The sequence below is a fragment of the Arachis ipaensis genome, chromosome B3, assembly GCF_059453495.1.
Source record: "Arachis ipaensis isolate K30076 ecotype BB chromosome B3, ASM5945349v1, whole genome shotgun sequence".
Taxonomy (NCBI): Eukaryota; Viridiplantae; Streptophyta; class Magnoliopsida; order Fabales; family Fabaceae; genus Arachis; species Arachis ipaensis.
This window is the reverse complement of record NC_142438.1, coordinates 139,852,359-139,878,279: the sequence shown is the minus strand read 5'-3', so window position 1 is coordinate 139,878,279 and position 25,921 is coordinate 139,852,359. Positions and strand designations below refer to the sequence as shown.

General features: G+C 33.5%; 3 protein-coding genes across 3 annotated transcripts; 1 reads left to right on the top strand and 2 right to left on the bottom strand.

Moving 5' to 3' along the window:
- The first annotated feature begins 366 nt into the window (after positions 1-366).
- On the top strand, positions 367-3,933 carry LOC107633954 (pectinesterase-like). The gene is made up of 3 exons (XM_016337542.3): positions 367-1,086; positions 1,704-1,980; positions 3,092-3,933. The coding sequence occupies exons 1-3, from the start codon at positions 367-369 to the stop codon at positions 3,781-3,783; spliced, it is 1,689 nt and encodes a 562-aa protein (XP_016193028.3). The 3' UTR covers positions 3,784-3,933.
- A 3,976-nt stretch (positions 3,934-7,909) lies between these two features.
- Positions 7,910-8,617, bottom strand: LOC148572614 (uncharacterized). Its single transcript, XM_088507653.1, has one exon. It carries the CDS (start codon positions 8,615-8,617, stop codon positions 7,910-7,912), a length of 708 nt encoding a protein of 235 aa, XP_088363779.1.
- Positions 8,618-20,448: 11,831 nt separating this feature from the next.
- LOC107634779 (uncharacterized) lies at positions 20,449-22,245 on the bottom strand. Its single transcript, XM_016338202.3, has 3 exons — positions 22,002-22,245; positions 21,638-21,927; positions 20,449-21,556 (listed from the first exon to the last, which is right to left on the bottom strand). The coding sequence occupies exons 1-3, from the start codon at positions 22,168-22,170 to the stop codon at positions 20,798-20,800; spliced, it is 1,218 nt and encodes a 405-aa protein (XP_016193688.1). The 5' UTR covers positions 22,171-22,245; the 3' UTR covers positions 20,449-20,797.
- Positions 22,246-25,921: the final 3,676 nt, after the last annotated feature.

The window sequence follows — 25,921 nt, the reverse complement described above, 5'->3', positions numbered from 1 at the left end:
CTATGTAATGCACCAAGCAATAGTCCCCGAAGCAATTTGAACAAGTGAATATAGTCCTTAAAGTTTCAAAACTTATAAATAAAATAATGTAATCCGTTCCAAGGGAATATTTCAATACATGCACAATTATATATCAAATTAATGACTGTTCATATGAATATATTCCAAGAGCATTAACTAAATATTTTCTCGTTGATTCATTGGAATAATATTGACTAACTTCGCGGTAGCCACACATATCAACCTTAAGTAACCAAATTAAATTTATTCCATGTAGTTGACTTCCTATAACTAATTAATGTCCCCATTATATTCACTCATTATATAAAGAGGTCCAAAACTTTATATCCCATGCTATATCCAACAATGGCTTTGAAGAACATGCATTCCTCTTTTCTTACCCTCTTTGTTGTAATGCTTTCTTTCTTTCCCTCTTTATCCATGGCTAAACATTATTATTACAACAATGTTCCACCAGCAACATTTTGTGACACCACAGAAGACCCTGCTTATTGCAAAACCCTGCTTGCAAACCAATACGGCAACGGTTATGACTACGGTCGAATTTGCGTCCAAAAATCAGTGTCACAATCACACAGCTTCTTGAATTTAATGGAGTCATATCTCCAGGATGGATCATCGTACGATCAAAACACGATTCGAGCCCTCCAAGATTGTAGATTTCTCGCTGAACTAAACTTGGATTTCTTGTACAACACACAAGAGACGGTTAATAAATCCAGCAATGTTCTTCAATCTTCACATGCTGAAGACATTGTGACACAGCTCAGTGCTACTTTGACGAACCAACAAACATGTCTGGATGGTCTTCAAACCACAGCTTCCGATGAAAGAGTGAAGAGTTATCTATCTTCAATGCTCTCTAATGATACCAAGCTCCATAGCATGTCCTTGTGTTTGTTCATGAGGGGTTGGGCTCCTGAGAAGAAAATCAAACATTCATGGAAACAAAATGGTCGTTTACCGTATAAGATGCCGAAACGAGTACGTGACATGTATGATTCGGGTAGAGGCCACCATGGAAACCACGGCCGCCACCACCACCTGAGGAAACTGCTTCAGACGGTGAGTATGTAGTAGCAGCTTTTATCATGCTCAATATTTCATTATTTTTACTTACCATATATATAAGATGCCCAAACTATGATACGTGACATGTTTTGATTGTGATGATCATTTTGCAATATGGAAATTGCACCATAACATATATCTATCTTTATTTAATAAAAAATATTCTATACATATTAAAAAAAATTTATTTTAATATATATTTTATATTCTAATATAAATTTTATAAGATGAAAATTACATAGTTGATATATTTATACATGTGTGGAAACTAAGGTGCAATCGACTTCACGTGAGAGAGCCATTAAATGATTTAAATAATTTAACTAAATTTTCATCTAATTGCTCTCAGGTATCAACTTCACGTGAAGTCACCTGAATTTTCACCTTATACATAATGATTGATTTTACATGGAATTGCTTTGGCTACTGCAACATACCATAAAATTAGAAACTGCAATTTAAAATCCTAGCTTTCATTAAATAGTTCTGACTTAAACTTGTTAAATATGTGACTATTTCTTTTTAAGAAACTTATCGTATTTGACTTGTAGTGTCGTATTACTATTATACCCTTATATTCAATATCCAACAATTGTATTTGTGCGTGATAGGAAAGCGTAAATGTAAGGGACATGGTGGTTGTTAGCAAGGACGGAAGCGGAAACTTCACCACTATCAACGCAGCCATAGCTGCGGCGCCAAATAACACGGCTTCCAGTGATGGCTACTTCCTTGTTTTCATCAAGAAAGGTGTGTATGAAGAGTATGTGTCTATTGCGAAGAACAAGAAGCACTTGATGCTAGTTGGAGATGGAATCAATCGGACAATTATCACCGGCGATCGCAATGTTGTCGATGGCTCTACAACGTTCAACTCAGCAACTTTTGGTAAGCAAAAACAATTTATTCTGAACTTGAACAGCAATCCACTATTATTGGAATTCAGAAATAATTATAGATCTATGCATATGTACCAAGCCATGCAATGCATATTACACTGACGATACCTTTATTTGCATCATACGCATATTTAGTTCACAACTCACTAAAATAATATGATAGATGAAAGAGAATATATATATATATATATATATTACTTCGGTCTAGTTATTTTCATGTGGAATTTATTTATTATTAAAATTATTAAATAATTTAATATATAATTATTTTTAATTATTAATTTTATATAAAAATAATTATAAATAAATTTTTATTTAAAAATATAAATATTTAAAAGAAAGTTTTGCACAAAATTTTTGTGATCAATAATTTAATAAAAATCTTAATTTTTATTCTAATTGATATATATTAAAGTGATTAACTAATTTTAATTGAGTTTATTATAGAGGTGAGCACGGATAGTGGGTACTCGATTACCCGTCCGAATTCGAACCGAATTAATTAAATTAGTTCTAAAATTAACGGGTAATCGGATCCAAACCGATAATTTTTGTTAGTGATTAGTTCGGATATCGGTTTTGGAGGTGCAAAACCCAAACTAACCCGCAAACTCAATTATATATTAATTAAATAAAAAAATAAAAAAATATATATGAGTTTTTTATTAGACCATGATTATTCATTATTAATATGTTTGGATTTTAATGAGTTTAGTTTTTAATGTATTTGGTGTTTAATATGTTTGGATTATTTCTATTGATGTTACATGTTTATTGTACTTGTTGAATTTTTAAGATAAAAATTTGGTTTTTTTTATAAATTTTAAAGTCGTCGGGTACCCACCAATTATCCGAACCGAACCAATCCATTCTTAATCGATTTGGTTTGGTTCGAATACATGTACAAAAAAATACAAATCCAAACTAAACTGAACCAATTACACTTTGATCGATTCGATTTTAATTATTTTACCATAAACTTAAACCAAATCCGTGCTCACCGTAGTTTATTATCTATTACTAATGAAAAATATTTAGGTAACATATTATATGAGTAGATATGGAGTAAATTTAAAGAGATGTGGTCTATAATTTTGCAGCTGTGGTGGGACAAGGTTTTGTAGCAGTGAACATAACATTCCAAAACACAGCAGGGCCAAGCAAGCACCAAGCAGTTGCCCTTAGAAGCGGAGCTGACTTATCAGCCTTTTACATGTGCAGCTTCGAGGGCTACCAAGACACACTCTACGCCCATTCCATGCGTCAATTCTACAGCGACTGCCACATTTATGGCACCGTTGATTTTATTTTCGGTAACGCCGCCGTAGTCTTCCAAAATTGCAACATCTTCCCCCGCCTCCCTATGACCGGCCAGTTCAACTCAATTACCGCCCAAGGCAGAACCGATCCCAACCAAAATACCGGAATCTCCATACACAACGCAACGATTCGACCCGCTGACGATTTGGCCCCTCGCGTTGGTGTTGTGAAAACGTACCTTGGTAGGCCTTGGAAGCAATACTCGAGGACGGTTTTCATGGAATCCTTTATGGATGGTTTTGTTGATCCTGCTGGCTGGCATGATTGGAGTGGAAGTTTTGCGCTGAATACTTTGTATTACGCGGAGCATAAGAATGCGGGAACTGGTTCAAGCACTGCAAGTCGAGTTTCGTGGCCTGGTTATCATGTTATTGGGGAAATGGATGCGGCTAATTTCACTGTGTCTAATTTCTTGCAGGGGGATAGCTGGTTGCCTCAAACGGGTGTTCCATTCTTGAATGGGTTAATATAATACTAATATGCATGCTTGCTTTCTTCACCTTAAATATATTCTTACTTTTATTTGGTGTATACATGTTTCTCAATTGTACTTATTTATTGCTATTGTATGTGACATAAAAGTTTATATTAAGCCAAGTTAATATATAACAGTTAATAAATATTTCTTTTATGTCATCTTTTAATTGTGCCGGTGTGGTTGATCATAAACTATGAGTCTACGACTAATGTTATATATTCAAGTTTTTTTATGAATTAAGTTTAACTAAGTTAAATAATAAGATTTTAAATAATATTAATTATAACCAATTTGATTAGATTTTGTTAACAAAAAGATTTAAATGTATAGTATTATTTACAAAATTAATGTAATACTAATATATTAATATTGGTCATTAGTAAATTTTTTTTTTTCGGATTTGATTGGTAAAATTATTTAGAGAAAAGGACAAATAGGTCATTGATCTATTGATCCGTGGATATTTAAGTTCTCGAAAATTTGAAAATATATTTAAGTCCTTGATGTTTTTAAAATTTGGACTTATCGATCCCTCATATTCACTTGAATCTGTCAACCCAACAAAAAAATCAAATGTAACTCCCGTTATATTGACTTGGTTGATACAAATGTATATGTAAGAGGGTTTTTAAAATGGGAGAAATTAGAGTCAGGGATCGATGTGTCCAAATTTTAAAGAGATCAGAACCTTAAATGTATTTTTAAATTATTAGAGATTTAAATATCCACAAAACCAAAATTTCAAGGATTGATTTGTTCTTTTATCAATTATTCAAGTGTTTAAAACAGTAGCTTTTACAACTTACAAAAAATATAGAAGACCAATAAGAAGCTTTTTTTTTGGGTTTTGTGTCGGGGCTAAACTGTCCAAAAAGAAGAGACTAAATACAAACTAAACGGGGTATAGAGACCTCTTGTTCATCATTAGCTTTTACAAGCAAGACAATCAACACATCTATTGCCTTCTCTATAAATATTTACAAAACAAATTTTTCAATTTTTCCGTCTCCAAATATTAATGTTTTTAATCAGGGTATTTGGGTATCTGTTGAGATCTTTTTGCTCATTAAAAGTTAAAATTACTACTTGTGAGTCACATTCTACCACCAATTTTCTGATTCCCATAGTCCAGGCTATCTCCAAGCCTTTAGCAACTCCCCACAACTTAGCCTTATATGCTGAACAATGCCCAATAAAGTAGGAAAACTCACCAATCCATTTTTCCCTTCCATCCCTTAAGAGTCCACCACAGCCTGCTCTCCCCGTTCCCCTTTCCATGGTCCCATCCAAATTCAAGGTAATCCAATCAATAAGGGGAGGGTTTCATCTAATGGCTATTTCTTCTCTTCGATGAGCTTGCATTATTCTTCTTCTCCTCTTGAAAGTTTCTCGACATGTCTCTACTCTTTTCAAAATCTCCATGTGTGTCTCCGGCGGTCTTTGGTAACTAGTCTCATGCACCTCCCGATTTCGCCATCTCCAGAAGTTCCAGCAAGCAATATTGAACATATCTATCCAGTTCACATTTTGGTTTTCTCCCAGGTTGTTGTTAAAGTTTATGTGAATCCATTCCTGAAGGTTGTTGGTTCCGAAGAAAATCTGAGCATTTTCTGATTTTATTAGGTTCATCCAAGCTCTGGACACTTTCGGACAATTACGGAGAGCAAGAACAATATCTTCAATTTGCCCATTGCAGATCTGGCAGCTCTCCAGTCCCCCAAACATCCTGGCTTTTCTCTGGTTAGTAAGGATTCTGCCGTGCATGACTTGCCACATGAAAGTCTTGGCCTTTTGTGGGCCTTCCCATTTCCATAGCTTGCTCCAGTTATTCTATTCTGGTTTTGACCAATTTTCCAAAGCTTTGTAGGTTGCTCCCACCATGAAATTTCCATCCTCGGAGTGTCTCCAACCTATTCTGTCATCTCCATGTTTCTCTGCAGGTGGGAGGGTGGCTGTTATCTTGTGTACAACTTCTTCAAGTAGAAATCTCCTCACTTTATTATTATTCTAGTTTCCTTCATTGTCTGTCCATTTCCATACAGTACTTTCAAGATCAGTAATATTCTGCATTGTTTCACTTAACAGGTTTGCAGTCCCTTCGACCCAAGGATCAAGCCAAAAATTTGTAGACAAGCCATTTCCTATAATGCAGATGGTATTCTCCTTGTATGTTGGCCATAATTTGACCAATTCCTTTCAAAGAGGTGAGTTTGAGCTTCTTGCTACTGGTTGAGCTATATGAATATTACCATTGCAATATTTATAAGATATGACTTTTGAGCAGAGAGTATTAGGTCTTTCTCTGAGTTGCCATAGAATTTTCAATAGGAAGGCATCATTCATTAATTTTAGTTTTCTTAGACCAAGGCATCCATCATGTTTAGGAGCACAAAGTGTCTTCCAGTTGATATGGTGCATCCTTCTTTGATTCTCATTATCATCCCAGATGAAGTCTCTTTGTAGTTTTTCAATTTCAAAGCTTACAACCCTTAGGATTCTTCCATGTTGCATCTCAAAATTGACACTTAGGCTTATGACAGATTGCGCAAGAGTAATTCTACCAGCTAGAGATAGGCATTTACTTTTCCAACCCTTTAACTTGTTTTGAACTCTCTCAATGATTGTTTTGAAATTGTCTTTTCCTCTTCTGTTGTTGTTTATGAGTGCTCCAAGGTAACATCCTAGGGCATTGCTTTCTTTGAACTCGGATCTTATCAGAATTTCATTATTTGTTTGGGCTGTGACATTTTTTGAGAAACACTATAGATGATTTAGCTTGGTTGACCTTTATGCCTGCCGCCTGATGAAAGAGTCTCAAAATCTCCTTAATATTACTGATTTGCTGGGGGAAAGCCTCCGTAAAAAGCAACAAATCATCTGCGAACATCAAATGTGAAACTTCCGGTCCGTCTCTTCCCACTCTAATGGGATTCCAATTTCCGTTTCCTACTTCTTGTTCTATGTATTGGGATAATTTATCCATATATATCACAAAAAGATAGGGCGCAATTGAATATCCTTGTCGAACTCCCCCTGGTAGGGGAGAAGCTACGCAGTTTGTTTCCATTCCAAAGAACCTTGTAGCTCACTGATCTTACTCCATTCATGATGATGTTTATCAATTTTGTTGGCAGATTAAATTCCAGTAGTCTTTGGTTGATGAAGTCCCAGCTGATTCCATCATAAGCCTTTTCAAAGTCAATTTTAATTTCCATATAGCCTTTTTTTCCTCTCATCTTTCTCATCGAGTGCATAATCTCTTTAGCTATCATTATGTTGCCTTGTATGTTTCTTCCTATAATGAAGCTGGATTGGTAAGGGGAGATCCTATCATTTAGTATTGGTTTTAATCTTTGAACTATGATCTTGGTGAGGATCTTGTACTGAACGTTGCAGATCAGAGAGCTATCAGTCTAAATTGAGATATGGATTTCGGATGTTGATTTTTTGGAATGAGGGCCAACAAAGTAAAATTGGATTCTTTGATTAGGCCCGGGTTGTTCCAGCAGCTTCTGATGTGTTCACACGTCTTCTTTCGTAGTAGGCTCCAATTATTTTTATAGAATATAGATGGAAAACCATCTTCTCCTGGTGCTTTTAGGGAGCCTATACTTTGAAGTGCATCCTTGATTACCTGATCTATAGGGGTAGTTTCCAAGATCCTGTAGGTAGATGGTTCCAAATTAGGTAGTGATATGTTAGATAAATCAAAGGAACATTATTTACCTCTTCTTTGTAGAGCTTTATGAAATATTCTTCAATGTGTTTTTTCAATTGTGTTTCCTCCTCAATCCAATGTCCCTGTTGGTCTCTTAATTTCAGGATTTTGTTTTTTCTTCTTCTGATAATAGTCTTGATGTGATAAAATTTTGTATTTTTATCTCTTTCTGTGATCCACTGTTCTCTAGATTTTTGAAGCCAAAATATTTCCTCCTTATCGAGTATCTCATTCAGCTCCCTTTGAAGGGAGGATTCAAGTTGTTCCAAGAAGGGGTTGTTTCCGTAGGAATGGTGCTTCTAAATTCCTGCCAGTCTATTCAAGATTCTTCTTTTCTTTCTTAATATATTACCAAAGACTTCTTTATTTCATTTTATTAGCCCCTCCCGAATATTGTTCAGGCTACATTTTCTCGTCCCAGTGTTGCTGTAGGATGTTCTCATAGTCTGGGTGGGTAGACCACATAAGTTTGAATATGAACGGTCTATCTCCTCTTCTATTGCTTTCTCCTCCGTTTGATATGAGCAAGGGGTGGTGGTCCAAATTAATCCTAGGAAGGACTTGGACCGTAGCATTCTGATAGGTTAAGTTCCACTTTGAATTAGCCAACGCTCTATCAACTCTTTTTAGTACTTTGTCTTGTCCTTCACGCTTTGGTCCTCTCCATGTGAATCGTGTCCCAACAAAACCGAGGTCAATAAGACCACAATGATTAATCCATTCCTTAAATTTTCTACAAGCTCTGTTATTTGTATCACCCCCTCCTTTCTTTTCGATTGGATCCTTGATCTCATTAAAGTCCCCAGTGAGCAACCACGCCTTGTCTAATCTATTTGCAATATTTTGGAGGAGGGGCCAAAGGGATCTGCAATTCTGAGCTTGAAGGCTCGCATAAACAGCAGTAAGATAACACTCCTCTTTGTACGGAGCCTCAATTTTGGTGTGAATGTATTGAGAGTGAGATTCCAGCTTAGTTATCTTCAAGTTGTCATTGTTCCAACGAATCCATATACCCCCTGCGAAACCCTGTGCTTCTTCTATAATGAAGTGATTGAATCCCAAATTTCTAATGGCATTTCTAGCGTTATCTCCACTTATTCTGGTTTCCATGAGCACAACTATTTGAACCTTGTATTGTTTAAGTAACTCTTTGAGAGTGCGTCTAAAAGTGCACCTCTAACGTTCCAGGATAGGATAAACATATTCATGGGGTGTTTATTGTAGTTGCATGTCTAAATCTCCATTGTCTTTGGGCTCACTAATAGTTGGTGTTTCAAAGTCCATACCTTCTATTAGGTTTTCAATCTCTTTTTGCATCTCTATCTCCATGCTATCCTCCTGGTTTCGATCTGATTTTTCTGGATCTGGAGGTCTCCTTTTTTCCATAAAATTCTGATTTAATTCTGTGCATTATACCTCCTCTAGTTCAGTGCTTTGTGTGTCATCATTTGTCTCATTCCAGTTTTCTCTGTGTGTTTCCTCTATTGGTCCTTCTTGGTTGTGGCTGGAGGTCTTTCCTTGTGTAATCTTAATTGCTTTATGTGATCCTATTACTTTCCCTTTGCTCTGTGCTGTTTGTTTAGGTAAGTTCTGAGTGAGAGTCCTGTTATTGTTGTTTTCCTTTAGTTTTTTCTAGTTCTGTTGCATTTGGTTTTTCCCCATGTTTTTCTGTGGGGTTACTTTGTGTGTAGTTTGCTTGTTAGTATCTCTTTCTTCCTCCCTTTGTTGTAGTTCTTCCTCTTCTTGTTGGGTGTCCTCTACTTCTAGCACCTTGAATCTGGATGAATTTTCATTTTTCTTCTCCTTTTCTGCTGCTTTGCTTGTGCCTTCACCGTTTTTGTTTCCTTCCTCTTTTGGCTCTCTCCTAGATATTCTTTATTTTTGGATAATCATCCATGGACCAAAGTTGTTGCTGGTGTGTTGTATTGTTTCTTTGTCCTTCTCTTTGCTTCTTGCTTCCTCTTCCTTTGCATCCATTCCATGAGTGTTTTGTCCTTCAGCTTGTTGCATGCTTGTTTCTTTATAGCTCTCGTCTCTCACCTGTATGTGCTGCCCTCTTTCTGAGTCTATCTCTTTTCCTATGTGCTACTATGGCTGACTTTAGATTGTTTATGGCACTTCCAGGAAATTAGATTTGTCCCTAGATATACACAGTAGCCAGTGATAAACCGCCGGTCATCGAGATCACTTGCCCAATCTGCATCAGCAAAATCCAGGAGTCTAAAATCAGTACACTTTGAAAAGATAATCCCATCACTTACTGTCCCTTTCAAATACCGCAAGATCCTCTTCACTGCTTTCCAGTGATTAAGAGTGGGGTTGTGCATAAATTGTGAAACTCTATTCACAGAAAACGTAAGATTAGGCCTTGTCATAGTCAAATATTGGAGATCCCCTAATATAGAACGATAAAGCTTTGGATCAGAGCAAGGTTCAGAATCATTTGTATAAAGTTTCAAATTCCCAACCATGGGAGTAGGCAAGGCATTTGCCTTTTCCATGTTGGCCTTTTTCAAAATTTCCATTGCATATTTCCTTTGAGATAGGTGTACACGTCCTCCCTGCAAATAAGAAAATTCTATGCTAAGGACAAAATTTAAATTACCAAGATCTTTAAAGGAAAAAATTGTATTGAGTTGCTTAATTAATAGATCAATTTCATTAGCATCATTTCCAGTGACAACAATGTCATCGACATATACTAACATGTATACGACTGATTTGGTATTTTTCCTTACAAACAGGGAAATATCGGATCGAGTACTTTCAAACCCAAACTTTGTCAATGTTTCTTTCAAAGTTAAGTACCATGCCCGTGGTGCCTGTTTCAAGCCATAAAGGGCCCTATTCAACTTGCATACCAGGTTAGTATTGCTGTCCTCATAACCTTCTGGTTGAATCATAAAAATCTATTCCATTAAAATTTTATTTAAGAAAGCATTATTAAAATCAAACTAACGTAGAACCCATCCTTGTGTGATGGCTAGAGTAAGCACAACACGAACAGAAGAAGGTCTTATCACACGACTATATATCTACTCATAGTTTATGCCTTCGGTTTGATGAAAACCTTTGGCAACAAGACGAGCTTTATAACGAACAACCTCACCATTTGTGTTTCGTTTAATGGCAAAAACCCACTTGCTCCCTACTATAGTAGTTGCATTCGGTGGGAGAGTCACAAGACATCAAGTATTGCATTGCCTTAGTGCTTTAAGCTCAGCATCCATAGCCTCCTTCCAGTGAGGGGTTTGGATAGCTTAAGTAGCAGTTTTAGGTACTTGTTGTTTAAGATAAATATCAATATGTGTAATATAGGCCTTTGGCTTGTGTATACCCGCCTTTAATCTTGTTACCATATTGTGTGTATTGGTGGTTGGATGAGGAACTTGACTTGGAGGGGGATCAAGTCCCTGACCAGTGCCCTCACTATGCATAGAGACATTAGTCTCTAAAATTGGATTAGGGGTAATACTAGTGTCCTGCAAACTAGTAGGTGTAGGTGATTGCAAATTTGTAGTTGTTCCACCAGTTTGAGTTTGATTTGAGAACGAGTTACTTGTCATGGTAGTATTTGGTGACTTTAATGGAGAGGGTAAGCTGTAATAAGCATCAGTAATATAGCTAGGAACTGATTCAGTGTTAGTCATGTGAGCAGAAGAATTTTGAAACAAATCATGATAAGGAAAACTCAACTCATCAAAGATCACATGGCGAGACATATAAACTTTTCCAGACTTACTCATACATTTATATCCATGAAATTTAGTGTCATAGCCTAAAAATAAACATTTCTCAGAGCGATATTCAAGTTTATGCTTATTGTATGGTCGAATAAATGAAAAACAAGTGCACCCAAACACCTTTAACGCACCATAATCTGGTTTTCGATTATGCAATCTTTCAAACGGTGACATAAAATCAAGAATAACAGTAGGTAGTCTATTCATTATATGAACAGCAGTAGCAAAAGCATCTTCCCAAAATTGCATGGGAAGATATGCTGTTGCCAATAATAAAAGACCAATCTCAACTACACTTCTATGCCTTCTCTCTACACTACCCTGCTGTTGATGCGTATATGGACATGAGAGTCTATGTCTAATACCATTATCAGTTAAAAAGGTAGTGAAGGCAGCAGATACAAATTCTCTTCCTTTATCTGTTTGCAAAGATTTTAATTTATGTCCAGTCATCGTCTCCATTTGATTTTTAAAGTTCTGAAGGGCATTAAGAGCTTGGGACTTATTAGTCAACAAGTAAATACATGTATATTTAGTACACACATCTACAAAACTAATGTAATATTTCATACCATTTCTAGATGCAATAGGGGATGGTCCCCATATGTCAGCAAAGATTAACTCTAGAGTATAATTATATGTAGTATTAGAATCACTAAAAGGTAAAGCATGAATCTTAGAAATAGAGTAGATTATACAAATTTTAGAATGAGGTGATTTTGTAGGTAAAGGAATATCACATTGTTTAAGAACACGAAAGAGATTATTCATTGAAGTGTGGCCCAATCATTTGTGCCAAATTTCTACATCATGAACACTTGTACAAGTTGCTCTTAAAGTAGCATTATGATTCCTAAAACTATGCTTAGAATTGTTTGAATTACAATGAAAATTTATAGAAGAAGAAAATTTTGTAGCAGCAGTATGAGAGTTATTATGCAATTGGGTTTCAGATAGAGAAACTAATTTTGGCACATAAAGATCATCAAATGTATAGATGCCATTCTTAGTGATTCCCTAAAGAAGAGGGACCCGAGTTACCTGATCACGAATGGTACAATGATAAAGCCAAAATTCAAAGAAAACACCATTTTCTTGAACAAATTTCAAAACACTGACTAAGTTTTGTGTGATTGTTAGAACATATAATAAATTTGTCAATTTAAAACTAAGATTGTTATTTTTATTAACAAGAAAAGAGGAACCAAATTTATGAATAGAAATACCTGCACCATTACCTACAAAAAGTTGCTCATGATCAAGATTGCTTGGAGAATGAGAGAGCAAATTATTGGGATTGGCAGTGACATGATGAGATGCTCCTGAGTCAGTATACCAGGATGAGTCTCCAATGGAGGATGTTGTAGACATATATGCTTGTGGCTGATGGAATGAGGCAGATAGTGATAGAGGGCATGTATTGGAAAAGGGAAATTGTGGTGGAGGAGTAGGACGTGCTGGGTTTGGTTGGAACTGCTAATCAAAGCGATGGTAGCAGCTCCATGCTGCATGACCTACCCTGCCACAAATTTGGCAGTTTGTTCTTGGAGGTTGCCATGAGCTCCGACCACCCCTTTGGGATCTACTGTCACCACGACCTCGTCTTGCACCCATTCCTCTAGTTGGTGACGGGAAGAAAGCTTATGTGAAGTTTGTCATGGGAATTGATGAGGATGAAGTCTTGAATCTATCAAGCATATCATCATATGCTTGAAGAAAGGATTCTGCCTCACTGACAGAGAAAGTGCTCAATCTTGACATGATAGAAGTTATGTAACCACTATGATCCTCAGGCAATCCATCAGTAATAGCTTGGATATGATCATCATCATCCAGTTGATACCCAATAGCAGAAAGGGAGTCAACTAGCTTTTGAATTTTGGAGAGATAATCATGAACTGTACCTGTTTTCTTGACACATTTTAATTGGGATTTCAAGCTTTGAATTCTTGTCTTGGATGTTGAGGAGAAGTAGGTAATGATGGTAGTCCATGCATCATGAACAATCTTGTTCTTGTATGATGTAGTCATTAAAGCCATGAGTCATGTGGTAAGGGAGAGATCATCTTGCTTTCAGATCTTGAATGCTTCAATTTCTTGTAGCAGATCTGTTGAAGTATTTTTTGCAGAATCAGATTTGGTAGTTGCATCAACTTTTGATGCTGCTGCAGACGGAGACTTCGTCACAGGTTCAAATCTACTAGGAGCATTAGCCCAATCAAGATGAGTCTTCATTGAAAGACTCTGAATTGTGAGCCATGCTTGATGGCGCCATGTGTTGAAATTGGTGTCATCAAGCTTTTCAGCTATGGGAATGAGAGGTTGTTTTGTTAAGGATGAAGTATAAATGAAAAAGGCCATGATCAAGAACTTGATCTTGAGGCTCTTGATACCATATGAGAGTTTCAGTAAGAGAAATAAAATTAGAAGAAAAAATACTTTTAAAATTGTATTAAAAAGTGTGTTTACAAGAAGAATTTTTTCTACTATATATAATAGCAGGGGTCACACCACACACTTATTATATCAAGTGTAGCTAATAGCTACCCTTTTTCAGTTACAACACTAACACGTTGGTTGGTGGTCGACCGGAGTATGTTCCGGCCTCCCTAAATCAATCATGAGACTAGGTAGAAAGAGGAACGAGCAGAAATTGTATGGAGAGAAAGCTAACTGTCACATTTCTGTACATGCCCAATAAAAAGCTTTTTGCAACTACCGAAATGAGTCTTTTTTTTTTTGTTCAACTTTTGAAATATTTTTTAGACCAATAGTTACAACCTGCGAATTGTGTTTGCATCAGTAGATGTCTTTTTTCCGCAAAAGCAAGTCCATGTAGTATTTCACCTAACTAGCTTTTTTAGTGGAAAACACCAAAAATTCTGTGAACTACTCGACTATGTCAATAATGGGCCAGCATTGTGCTTGATTTGAATCAGGAGTTTCTCCCGAACAGCCCATAGGGATTAAGCTGCCCTAAATTGTCAGCTTCTTATCAATTCTAGGCGCAAGAACTGATGATGACCAAATTAATAAAAAAGAAAGATCATTACCCAAAAAAAAAAAAAAAATATATATATATATATATATATATATATGTTGTAATTTTGTTTTAGTATTTTAATCCTTTTGGAAATTTTGTGTTTTGTTTTGTTTAATTTTTATTTAATTTAAGGTGTTTGCTTCGGTACAGTAATAAATTCATATGTACCGATACAATAAAAATGTGAATAAATAATAAAACGACGCATGAATTATATTATTTACGTAAGCATTTATTTGTTTTAAAAAATATATATAATATCAATATTTTTACTAAAATACTCTTATAATTTAATAAAAATAAAAGATATTTTTTATTTAATTTAAGAAAAAAATTTAAATATCCTTTAAACAAAAACTATTCATTTAAATTAATTAAATTTTAAAAATCAACTAACTTTCGGCTTATAATTTTAAATTTTAAATTATTTAAAAAATAAAAACACATTTAATTATTCATCAACACTAAAAAAATTACTTCAATCTTATTGATGCTATTTATAAATTTTAATCTCTGAAAAACTAAAAAAAAAAGAGTTTTATCTTTCTGGATTTTCTCACCTCACCTTCAAGAACGTCTTTCTCACTTTCAATTCTCATACTCAAACTCTCTCTTCTTTCTCATTGCCACTAGCCCTCTAGAGTCTCTCTCAGTCTCACTCGAGTCTCGTCTCCTTCATACTCACCGGCGTCTTGTCGTTCGTCTCATCTCATCGCCAACGTTTAAACGTCTCGCGGGCTTCCCTGGAATCCTCATCGCGGGCGACAAAAGCAATTCGTCGAGTCGTCGTCGCTCGTCGTCTTCTGGTTTCGAGTCCTCGCCGTCGCTGAGGATCGTGGACCATCGTGGGTCGTCGCTTGCTTTGTCGTTCGTCGTCTTTTGGTTTCGGGTTCTCGCTGTCACCGAGTCGCCATTGGTGAGTTCATGCATCATCGCTTTCCCTGTTTTTCCTTTTCTAGATTTTCCTTCTTTTTGTATTTTGAGAAGTTGTTGAATTGCTAATCAATTAATTTGCCTTGTTACTGTAAATCGTGAATGAAATAGAATTTGCTGAATTTGTTACTGTAAGCTTTGTTGCTGAAAATATCACTAAGCTAATTTTTTGGTTGATCAAAATCAGGCACGGACGCATGCTTATGAATGGGGGCACTTGCCCCCAGTGTCATTTGATATTTTAAACTAATATATATATGCTCTAATTTTAAATTTTAAATGACTTCACTACAAATAAATTAAGCCCAATTATTAAAAGTCCAAGTCCATTTTATTTTTTTATGATTTTGACTATTAGTTAACCTAATTAAATTTAGTCTTCTTCTGTTTTTAAATTCCAGCCGTCACTCATTTATTCTCTTAAACCATTTTCTTAGTTTCATATTTTCAACCTTTTTTTTTTATTTCTTGTCTAGTGGTCATCTTCTCTTCATCAAAAGGTAAATTTTAAATTCTCTATGACTCTATGTATCTTTCAATTTCATTGTTTCTCTTTTTGATATTTTCAATTGCAAATTTTAATTCAAACAATTATAATTTAGGTATTAATCTATTTTTTTATTCTCTTCATGAATTTATATATTTTATTTTATTCTCAATTTAATTATCCTTATTATTTATTTGTTTATCTTTCGTTCTATTCTATTATATGTAATTATATTGCATATAAATTTTTAAAGTGAATTGATCAATTTACTAATTTAGAATATATATTTTTATTTTTAAAAATAGTAATAGAAAAATATTTCAAAAGAAAGCTACCATTAGAATCTGAAATCACTCCATTAGTTTCTTCTAATAATATGTACTTTTATATTTTTAAATTTAAATTAATATATATTTTGATAGTAATGTGTATTATTTTTGCCTCCCTAATATAAATTTTCTGAGTCCGTCAGTGATCAAAAGCATCCCCGAGTTGAATTTGTTGCTGATTTTAATCATATGATTGTCTAAATTTTAATCACTTTTTTTTCTTTAGTTCAATGTATTTACTCTTTGGTGAATCCTTTGAAAGTTTGTGTATTAATGAGTTAGAGGAGAAACTAATATTTTTGTTTAATCCAGTGATTTGTTTAAAAAGAAAGAGATTTCGCTGTTGAGCAATCTGCAAGGGTGATTGATGCATAATGTATGCTTAGCAAGCCTTTGTCTAGAAATACAAGGAAAAGCTACCATCTGTTTTTATCAGTCAACGGTTAGAGCCCCTTACGGCCATTCCCTTGCCTTTTTGAGAGCGAGTCGCTTTATGCGAACTGGAAATGGTTCAAGTTTGAAAAATAATGGTTTCACCAAGACAGTGATGGAATAATTCACTAAGAGAAGCTCAAGTGAGAGAACTTGACAGTGCATGGATCACTCAATTCCAACAGGGGCGGGGCATGCCATTTTAGAAGGAAACCATCAAGAGCCTCCAGTGGAAATTGGATGAAGTCATTGTTGTGACTTCTGATAAATTCTTTGCATGAAGGGCACAAGCCATAAAAAATCTGCCTTAGTTTCCTGTTTTGTTGTGGATTCTTTTTCCTCGGACTTATGGTCTTTCTTCTATGCATCTGTCTTCTCTTCAACACTCAACTTCTCAAGAAATGCATTGGGAGCACACTAAGCTACTTGCTAATTGTTAAAGTTATAGAAACAGCAAGACAAAAATTCGTTTTCATTCAATGTTATATTGTCCTTTTTTTCCTCCTTTTTCTTCATATAATTGGGTACATTTTGCAATAAAAGGCATTTGTTTATTCCATTGTCTCGGGTGTTTTCAATCGGAAAGCAAAATTTGCACATTGTATTTGAAAATGAAAATGCTTAGAATAGTTGATCATCTTAGCATGGTTCGGTTTTTAACAAGGAAAATTAATTGATTAGTAATTCAACAATTTCTCAAAATACAGGAAGAAGAAAAATCGGAAAAGGGAGAACAGGAGAAGCGATGATGCATGGACTCATCAACGGCGACTCGGTGATGGTGTGAACCCGAAACTAGAAGACGACGAGTGACGATGACCCGACGAGTTGCTTCTGTCGCCTGCGATGAGGATTCCAGGGAGGCCGCGAGGTTCAGCGATGAGAACAGACGAACGACGAGACGCCAGCGAGTGTGAAGGAGACGAGACTCGAGTGAGACCGAGAGAGAAGAGAGAGTTTGAAACTGAGAATTGAAAGTGAGAGAGGCGTTCTTGAAGGTGAGGTAAGAAAATCTAAAAAGATGAAGTTCTTTTTTTTTTAGTTTTCCAGAGATTAGGGTTTATGAATAGCATCGATAAGATTGAAGTAATTTTTTTAGTGTTGATGAACAATTAAATGTGTTTTTAACTTTTTATTTTTTAAATGATTTAAAATTTAAAATTATAAGATGAAAGTTAGTTGATTTTTAAAATTTGATTAATTTAAATGAATAGTTTTTGTTTAAAGGATATTTAGGTCTTTTTTTAATTAAATAACAAATATTTTTTATTTTTATTAAATTATAAAAATATTTTAGTAAAAGTATTGATATTATATATTTTAAAAAAAATAAATATTGATCTGGATAATATAATCCACGTGTCGTTTTATTATTTGTCCACAATTTTATCGTATCGATATATATGAATTTATCATTGTATCGAAGCAAACGCCTTAATTTAAATGGTGAACCATTTTAATTCTTAAATTTAAAAATTAATTCTTTTGTTTCTAAAATGATAAGCTGAGCCACATTATAATTATTAGTTCTTGATTCTTTCTTTTTCTTCTTTTCATTTCCATATCTTTGGTGTTTTTGGTTGATATGTTGCCTTGCACTTCTGCTCCTACGTGATTTCCAAGGGACTAAACCAAAGTAAGTTTACTCAAAATAAGTCTCTATATAAGTTTTTTTGGTATATAAATTTAATACAAATTGATTAAAATTCAACAAAAATAACTTTCAATTTAGATTGCGTGTAAATATGAGCTTCTCCAACTCTTGAATAGCGCAAATAGTTCTTCTCCCTCAATCAAAACCGCAACGCTCAAAATTCAAACAAGAATTAAAATTTCTCAAAAACGTCGCAAAAAGTTAAAGAAGTTGCGAAGCTAAATTCGAAAAGAATTATGAGAAAATGAAATAAGAATATGAAGAAGAAGCAGCAGCAGAGGATGAGTAGGAGAAAGAGGAAGAGCTTTAAATTATGCAGAGCTTATCGTCACACATACACCAAAAATTTTTAAACAATACACTTAAATATCTTCGTGTTACACCAAAATTTGCTGCAAATACAGAAAAATATTCTCTAATGCTGCATTTTTTTCTTCTTCTTTTTTTCTTATTTTTTTCTTTTTTTTTAGTTGAATGAATGTAAGTTTATCATCTTCCAAGTAAATTTGTAGCATTATGTGTTTCTTCTTCTTCTTTATTTGATTTTTTTATTTTTATTCTTGTTAAGAGAGTAAAACAAAAAGAAACTTGAGAAGGTAAATAAAAAAAAAAGATGAATAAGAAAAAAAAAAGAAGATGATAATGATGATGATGAAAAAGAAGAAGTAGCAGAAGATGAGGAGGAGGGAGAGGAAGAATTTTGAATTATGCAGAACTTATCAGTACACATACACCAAAAATTCTTAAACAATACACTTAAATATCTTCATGTTACACCCAAATTTGCTGCAAATACAAAAAAATATTTCCTCTAATGCTGCATTTTTTTCCTTCTTCTTTTTTTCCTTATTTCTTTCTTTCTTTTAGTTGAATGAATATAAGTTCACCCTATTCCAAGTAAATTTGTAGCATTATGTGTTTCTTCTCCTTCTTTGTTTGATTTTTTGTCTTTATTCTTGTTAAGAGAGTAAAACAAGAAGAAACTTGAGAAGGTAAAACAAAAAGAAAAAGATGAATAAGAAAAAAAAGATGATGATGAAAAGGAAAAAGAAGAAATAGCAGAAGATGAGGAGGAGGGAGAGAAAGAATTTTGAATTATGCAAAACTTATCAGTACACATACACTGAAAATTCTTAAACATTACACTTAAATATCTTCGTGTTACACCCAAATTTGTTGCAAATATAGAAAAATATTTTCTCTAATAATACTACATTTTTTTCTTCTTCTTCTTTTCCTTATTTATTTTTTTCTTTTAGTTGAATGAATGTAAGTTCATTCTTTTCCAAGTAATTTTGCAGTATTATGTGTTTTTTCTTCTTCTTTGTTTGATTTTTTTGTTTTTATTCTTGTTAAGAGAGTAAAACAAGAAGAAACTTGAGAAGGTAAAACAAAAAAAAGATGAATAAGAAAAAAAAAAGACGATGATGATGATGAAAAAGAAGAAGAAGAAGCAGCAGAAGATGAGGAGGAGGGAGAAGAAGAGTTTTGAATTATGCAAAATTTATCAGCACACATACACTAAAAATTCTTAAACAATACACTGAAATATCTTCATGTTACACTCAAATTTGCTGCAAATACAGAAAAATATTTTTTTTAATGCAGAACTCTTACATTACATTCAATTCAAACCATCAACGACGAACAACAATTTTCACAAACAAAAACAACATTATTCACCTACAGAATCATAAACTACTAACAAAAACATTAACTAGAATCGAACCACATCTCAACCACTTGATTGGATTCAAAACAATAATCAACTTTGTTCTGGTTCAATTGACAATCTGAACTTGAATTATTCATTATTTTTAATAACGAGATAACTGTTCAAAACTGATTTTAGAGTTTGAGTTCAAAAATATAGAGAGCGATAGAAGAGAAACGCAGAGAACGGAGAGATAGAAGAGAATGTAGATTGAAAACGTTGAGAAAATTCGAAAATGAAAACAAAATCTTTTTAAAAAAGACAGTTATATATTCGCACGTTGATTGAAAAGTTAGTTAGATTAAGAGGCGTGTGAGGTAAATTAAGGTAAAATAACTTGCATAGACTTATATGAAAAAATAACTTGTATATGGGATAAAACTGATATAATATAGGCCAATTCTATGGTGCTAGTGACCTGGTGCCTAAATTTTGCCTAACTTTCTTTTTGTAATAAATTTTAAATTTTTAAAAATTATTTATTTTTATATCTTTTAAATTAAATATTAATTTTTAACTCTTTTTAATAAATAAGCACCATATTTTAGGCACTAAAGCATTTACCTATATAATATATATGGGTTTCTCCAAGCATTTTGCCTTAGCTGGTGCGTCTTAATTTCAATTTGTTTTTCAAAATTATATTCCACAAACATTCAAGTTGACATTTTATCCCTATTTAGAATACAAAACCCTAAACTCTACTACCACGGCAAAAAGGAACTGTAAACTCCTAACAAAAGATTCTACATGCTAAGATAAAATGAACATAAATCTAAGTTTAAAAAAAAGTCAGAGATATCTAGTAGAGTCTCAGCTAGTCCTACCTAATTATTAGAAGCTATAAAAACAATGGCTTCTAATTTTGACTAATTAAACTGGATTAAGTATAAATATAATACTTTGGTTGTGGAATAATAATGCTAATTAATTAAGTAAGTAAAGAAGGCACATATCACAAGGGACAAGAAGTATCCCAAAGCATATTTGACTTCCATGCATCCCCAATGTTCATGAATGGGAACCCAACAATGGATCCAACTTTCTCCAACTCTTGTTCTTCACCGCCAGCAGACACGTTGTTGTTGTTGATGCCAATGTTGTTGTTGTTGTTCCCTTGATGCATCTGACGCAGTAATGGTATTGTTGGGTAGTGCTCCTGCATTCCACCACCGAAGCTACTTGTGATTGTTGTTGCTGTTGCTGCTGTACCCTCTTGGGATGAGGACGACGATGATGTCTTTCCAGCAAAATCTCCAAGAACAGAAGATGACATGTTCAGCAACAATGAAGAAAAATCCATAGTAGGTTTTGCACTATTAGAGGATGTTTCAAGTGGAGTAGTAGTAGAAGAGGGTATTAAACAGTCGTTGCTTATAAGATCTCCATTTGAAATAATGGGTGGTAACTGATGATGATGATGATCAAAGTGTTTGTAAAGCAATGGATTAATATTAATGAAGGGTGGTTTATAAGATGATGCAACATCTTGGATTTGTGTGTCACTAGTGTAGTTAGTGCAAAACTGGGTCATGAAGCTAGTTTTCTTTGCCATCATTGTTGGCATGTTGGATGAACAAAAGTGGAATATGTGATCTGTATCATTGGTAGTGGTGGTTGGTGTTTCAGGTAAGGTAGAAACCCAAGAGTGAGAGAGTGCTCTTTGAGCTGTAGCATTTGTTTTCTTGAATATTCTGCAGATTGCCCAAGAGTCCTGCATGTTGAAATTGAAGTTAGGTAGAAAGTGTGAGATGGATCTTGTTAAGAAGGGTTTGAGAGAGTAATAAATACTGACATTAGGAGGAATAGTGGTCTTGTCGGATGAAGAGTCAGCAAGAGAAGGGAGCCTAAACTCATGCATCATCCAATCAGTTTTAACACCTTTGGCAGCTCTGCCTTTGTAGAAGACCAAAGATTTCTTGAGTCCAATGCACTTTGAACCCTCTGAGGAGTATATAGGCCTGTCAGTCCCTGTGGCTTTCCAGAACCCAGCTCCAGTTACCCTATTTGGCCTTGCACTGTTCCTGTATTTTCTGTCTCTTGGACAGTAGAAATACCACTCTTTCTCTCCTGTACCTGCCACTTCTACACATACAGTACTTTTTTAATTAATTGCCTTATCATTAAGTTCATTCAGATCATAGCCACTATATACTTACTTGGAAGATCCCAAGGATCATATTTATAGATATCAAGTTGCTTGATGAGCTCAATGGACAGAGGCATTTGCTGAATCTTTCTCTTAAGGTAGAACCCCACAAGCTCCTCATCAGTTGGGTGGAACCTGAAACCTGGTAACATGATCTCATCAAGCTTCTCACCTTCCATCTCCTCAAGAAAGAGTAGAGAGTTGAAAGAGGTGGATATATAGAAGAAGCAAGCTGGTAATAATCAAGAAATGAAAACCCTAATAATGAAGAGATAGATAGATAGAGAGAGAACACAGTTGAAGTAGTGAAGTGATTATATGCTTCCTGAGAAGGGATCTTGTACCCGAAGGTTCAGCCGTCTTTTGTGGTGACTCTTAAAGGAGCGTGTGTTTTGCGAGGATCGCGTTGCTATGAAGCTCTTAAAAAGAGAACAACTACCAACTTAATTAGAAATCAAACCCAATTAAGTCGCATTAGTTTCATCATTAAGTACCACTATTCATTCACACTTTCAACTTAATTAAAGAGCTGTGTGTTATTTGTCTATGACCCAAAAGCTGGAATCTCCATACACCACCAAACTAGCAGCATCTGGGGATTGCGATCTTACCATATTTAATTAATTTAACAATCTTGTTTTTACACTAAAAACATTGGTGTTTATTTAGACACACATAAACTTTATTGTTTATAAAAAATACTATATATACATAAAAAAAATTAATTATTATATATTAGCTAGACACAAATAAATTTTATTGTTTATATTTAGTGTATACTTAATATGGTTGATTATTTATTATTATTAAATTTGACAAGTTTCATTGTATATAGGTATGGATTAAGTTTTTTTCCGTACTTTACAATTAGAAAAAGCGTATAGTAGATACTAATTCTAAGATTAATATGCATAATTAATAACATTTTTGGTAAGTAACATATTGTAATGACATGAAAGTTTTGAGCCTATCCGCTAGAGGCCAAGACAAAGCAAAGTTCCAAGGAAAAATAATAAAATTATGTATGAGGGTCTGAAACTTTGAAATATCATTTGGAAACGTGGACCTGAACCTGATTCCAAAACAAAGCTCCAATATATAATTCAACATCGAATTCCAGTTAGACTAACTTTGGATTATATTATTGGTTTTAAGGCTTCTCAGAATCCGAAAATCCCGTTTCTATTCCATTCCCCAGAGCTTCTATTCCACTGGGTTTGTCAGGTCGAAACAGTTTAATAATAAGCATTACATGTTTTTGTTTAATGTCAAATTTTAGATAACAACAAGAGATAGAATCGGACTTGTGATCAAAATCTAATGTGCTTGAGTAGGGGACCGCTTTTACTATATATATATTTTACCAACATTTTCATTTTTATATTCATCTAAATCAACATTTGTTTATTGCCACCAATGTATCTCTATCAATTTCAGAGTTAGCTGAAATTTATGACTACTGCAATATATGATGCTTCTGACTTCGGGGTTATTATTTGACCTTCTTAATTTTCACTCAATCTATCTTTTCAATGGCCAGAAGGCTACTTAATTCTTCGCTTTCATACTCAGACTTATAACTTAGCTTCTTCTAGTCATAAATTTTTATACACTTTATAATCATTTTGTCATTCTTCTATGGCCAAAGGAAAATTCTCCACCATTTTTTTCTTCTCTTTATCATCAAAATTCGAACACTAGTTTAGGGTTTCGCCGTTTAGGTGATGTACTTGTTGGTGTAATCTTTTATTTTTAATAATGCTAGTGACTTTCTACATAGCAGTTATGGTTTAGGTAATCTTGTTTGAATTTTAACTTGTGTTTTCACTTTTCATAAATCATAGGCTTTGAACTAGACTAATAATATGTAGCAGTTAGAAATTAAATAGTTTGAGACATGATCCAATAGGATTATCACGGGTCCATTCCAAGGTGTATGTATAATTGTATATGGATAAGATCATCAGGTTTTAAGCAACATATTAGAAAGATGAACTTTGACCAAAAAAATCTTTAGGGTTAGGTTGTTTATAAGAACAGGATATTGAGACAGGATCTTGACGCATAAAATTGTGTTTAATAGATTGAACATAGGTAGGTAGAGATAGTGCATGTCTTTAAAGATATTAAATTAGTGTATTTTGTGTTTATCTTAATAAAAAGAATAAAAAACACTAATAAATAACACAATTTTTTTATTTTTTATTTTATTATTTTTGTTAATTTTTTATAATTATATTTTTTTTGCAAATTTTTTAAATGAAAAAAATAAAAATAAATTAAATTTTTATAATTTATTTTATTTTATCATCAAACAAAATATAAGAATATTAAATTTTATATTTCTATTTTTTATGTTGTATTTTTAATATCTTATTTTATTCTGTTCTAAAAAAGAAACGCAACTTAGATTCCAACAAATAAAAAAAGAGGAAGTATAGGGAGTCAATGGAATATCTGTACAATGTGTACAATAAAAGTTTAGAGATGTCCAATTTAGTATTAGAGATATAACTATTAGTGTTATATTTTTCTATCAACTTAAACTTTTGGAGTGAGTAGTTTCATGACATGTTATTAGAACTTTAGATCTAAAAGGAATCCTAAAATCAGCTTAAATTTTTGGGATGAGTGATTTTATGATATAAAATGCTCTAGTACTCGAATGATTATTCTAAATACTATGAGTAATGTTCATTTTTTAACTCAGAGTGAAATTCATAAGGAAAATCATAGATTACAAAAGAGCCTCAAATTATTTGACATGACGAACTTTAAAAAATGTCTTTAGGAACTTGTTATTTGACAGGGGCGTTGTGGTAATAGCACACGTGAAAGGCAATTTCCTCTAGGCTTTGGGAATACAAAATAATTATGGGATTTCTCAATTTCTCAATTTCATTCATGGCCTCCCACTAACTTTAATAGTACTAATAACATCATAGATTTTGACACATTTTGTAACATATTTTACACCAAAGTTTGCCAAATATGTCTAGTGGTTGGATGGCAAGTGCCATACGACTAATTAATGGGAAAGGTTCACCGAGTCAAGTGGCAAACTTGGGACTCCAAATTCAGTGAAGGTCCCAAAAATCTAACCCTCGGTTGGAACCACCTTTTGTCTGTTCCTTGACCTAGGGTTTGCATCCCAAGCGTGTAACCAAAGTTTAAAACCGAGTCAAACCCTCCAAACACAACCATTTAAGCCTCTTTTTGCGTGAAACATATCAACCCTCTAAATACGAGAACGAGTATTCTCAGTTTCTCACTCCTATTTTTATAATGTTATTTAATTTTTTTATAAAATTTATACAATATATACAACAACAAATAGTCAACAATGCAAATTTATCCCACTAAATTTATATAAATATATAATTTTTAAAATTATATGTAAAATGAGACCAGAAAAAAAAATAGTAGCATTATCATTTTCTTTAAAGTAAATGTTATATTCGAATATATTATTAGTCATTTAATCTTTAGCGGTTGAAATATTCTAAATGGAAGTCAAATTCCATCTTATAATTTTAAGTGCATACATAATAAATTTTTATCATATTATCAAAAAGAATGGTATAAGTGATAAAAGTTCGAAATATATTTAAAAAAAGACAATTATTATAAAAAAAATTAAAGCACTCGGTAAAATTATTTATTTTGTGAAATTTTGTTAATATAATTTTAACAAGTGAGATTTTTTAAAACAAAACATAAGGTTTTAAGACATACGTGAATATTTATGAAATGACTTATTTAATAATTAATTTTTTGTATGTACATAATATTTTTAAAAAATTTATTTATTTGATTCAAGTATAATTTAAACAATTATTGTTTAAAGAGCATTGGACAATTTTTTTTTTTATACTTTCTTTTTTCAGAATACATTAATATTTCGATTAATATTTTGCAATATTTTTATTA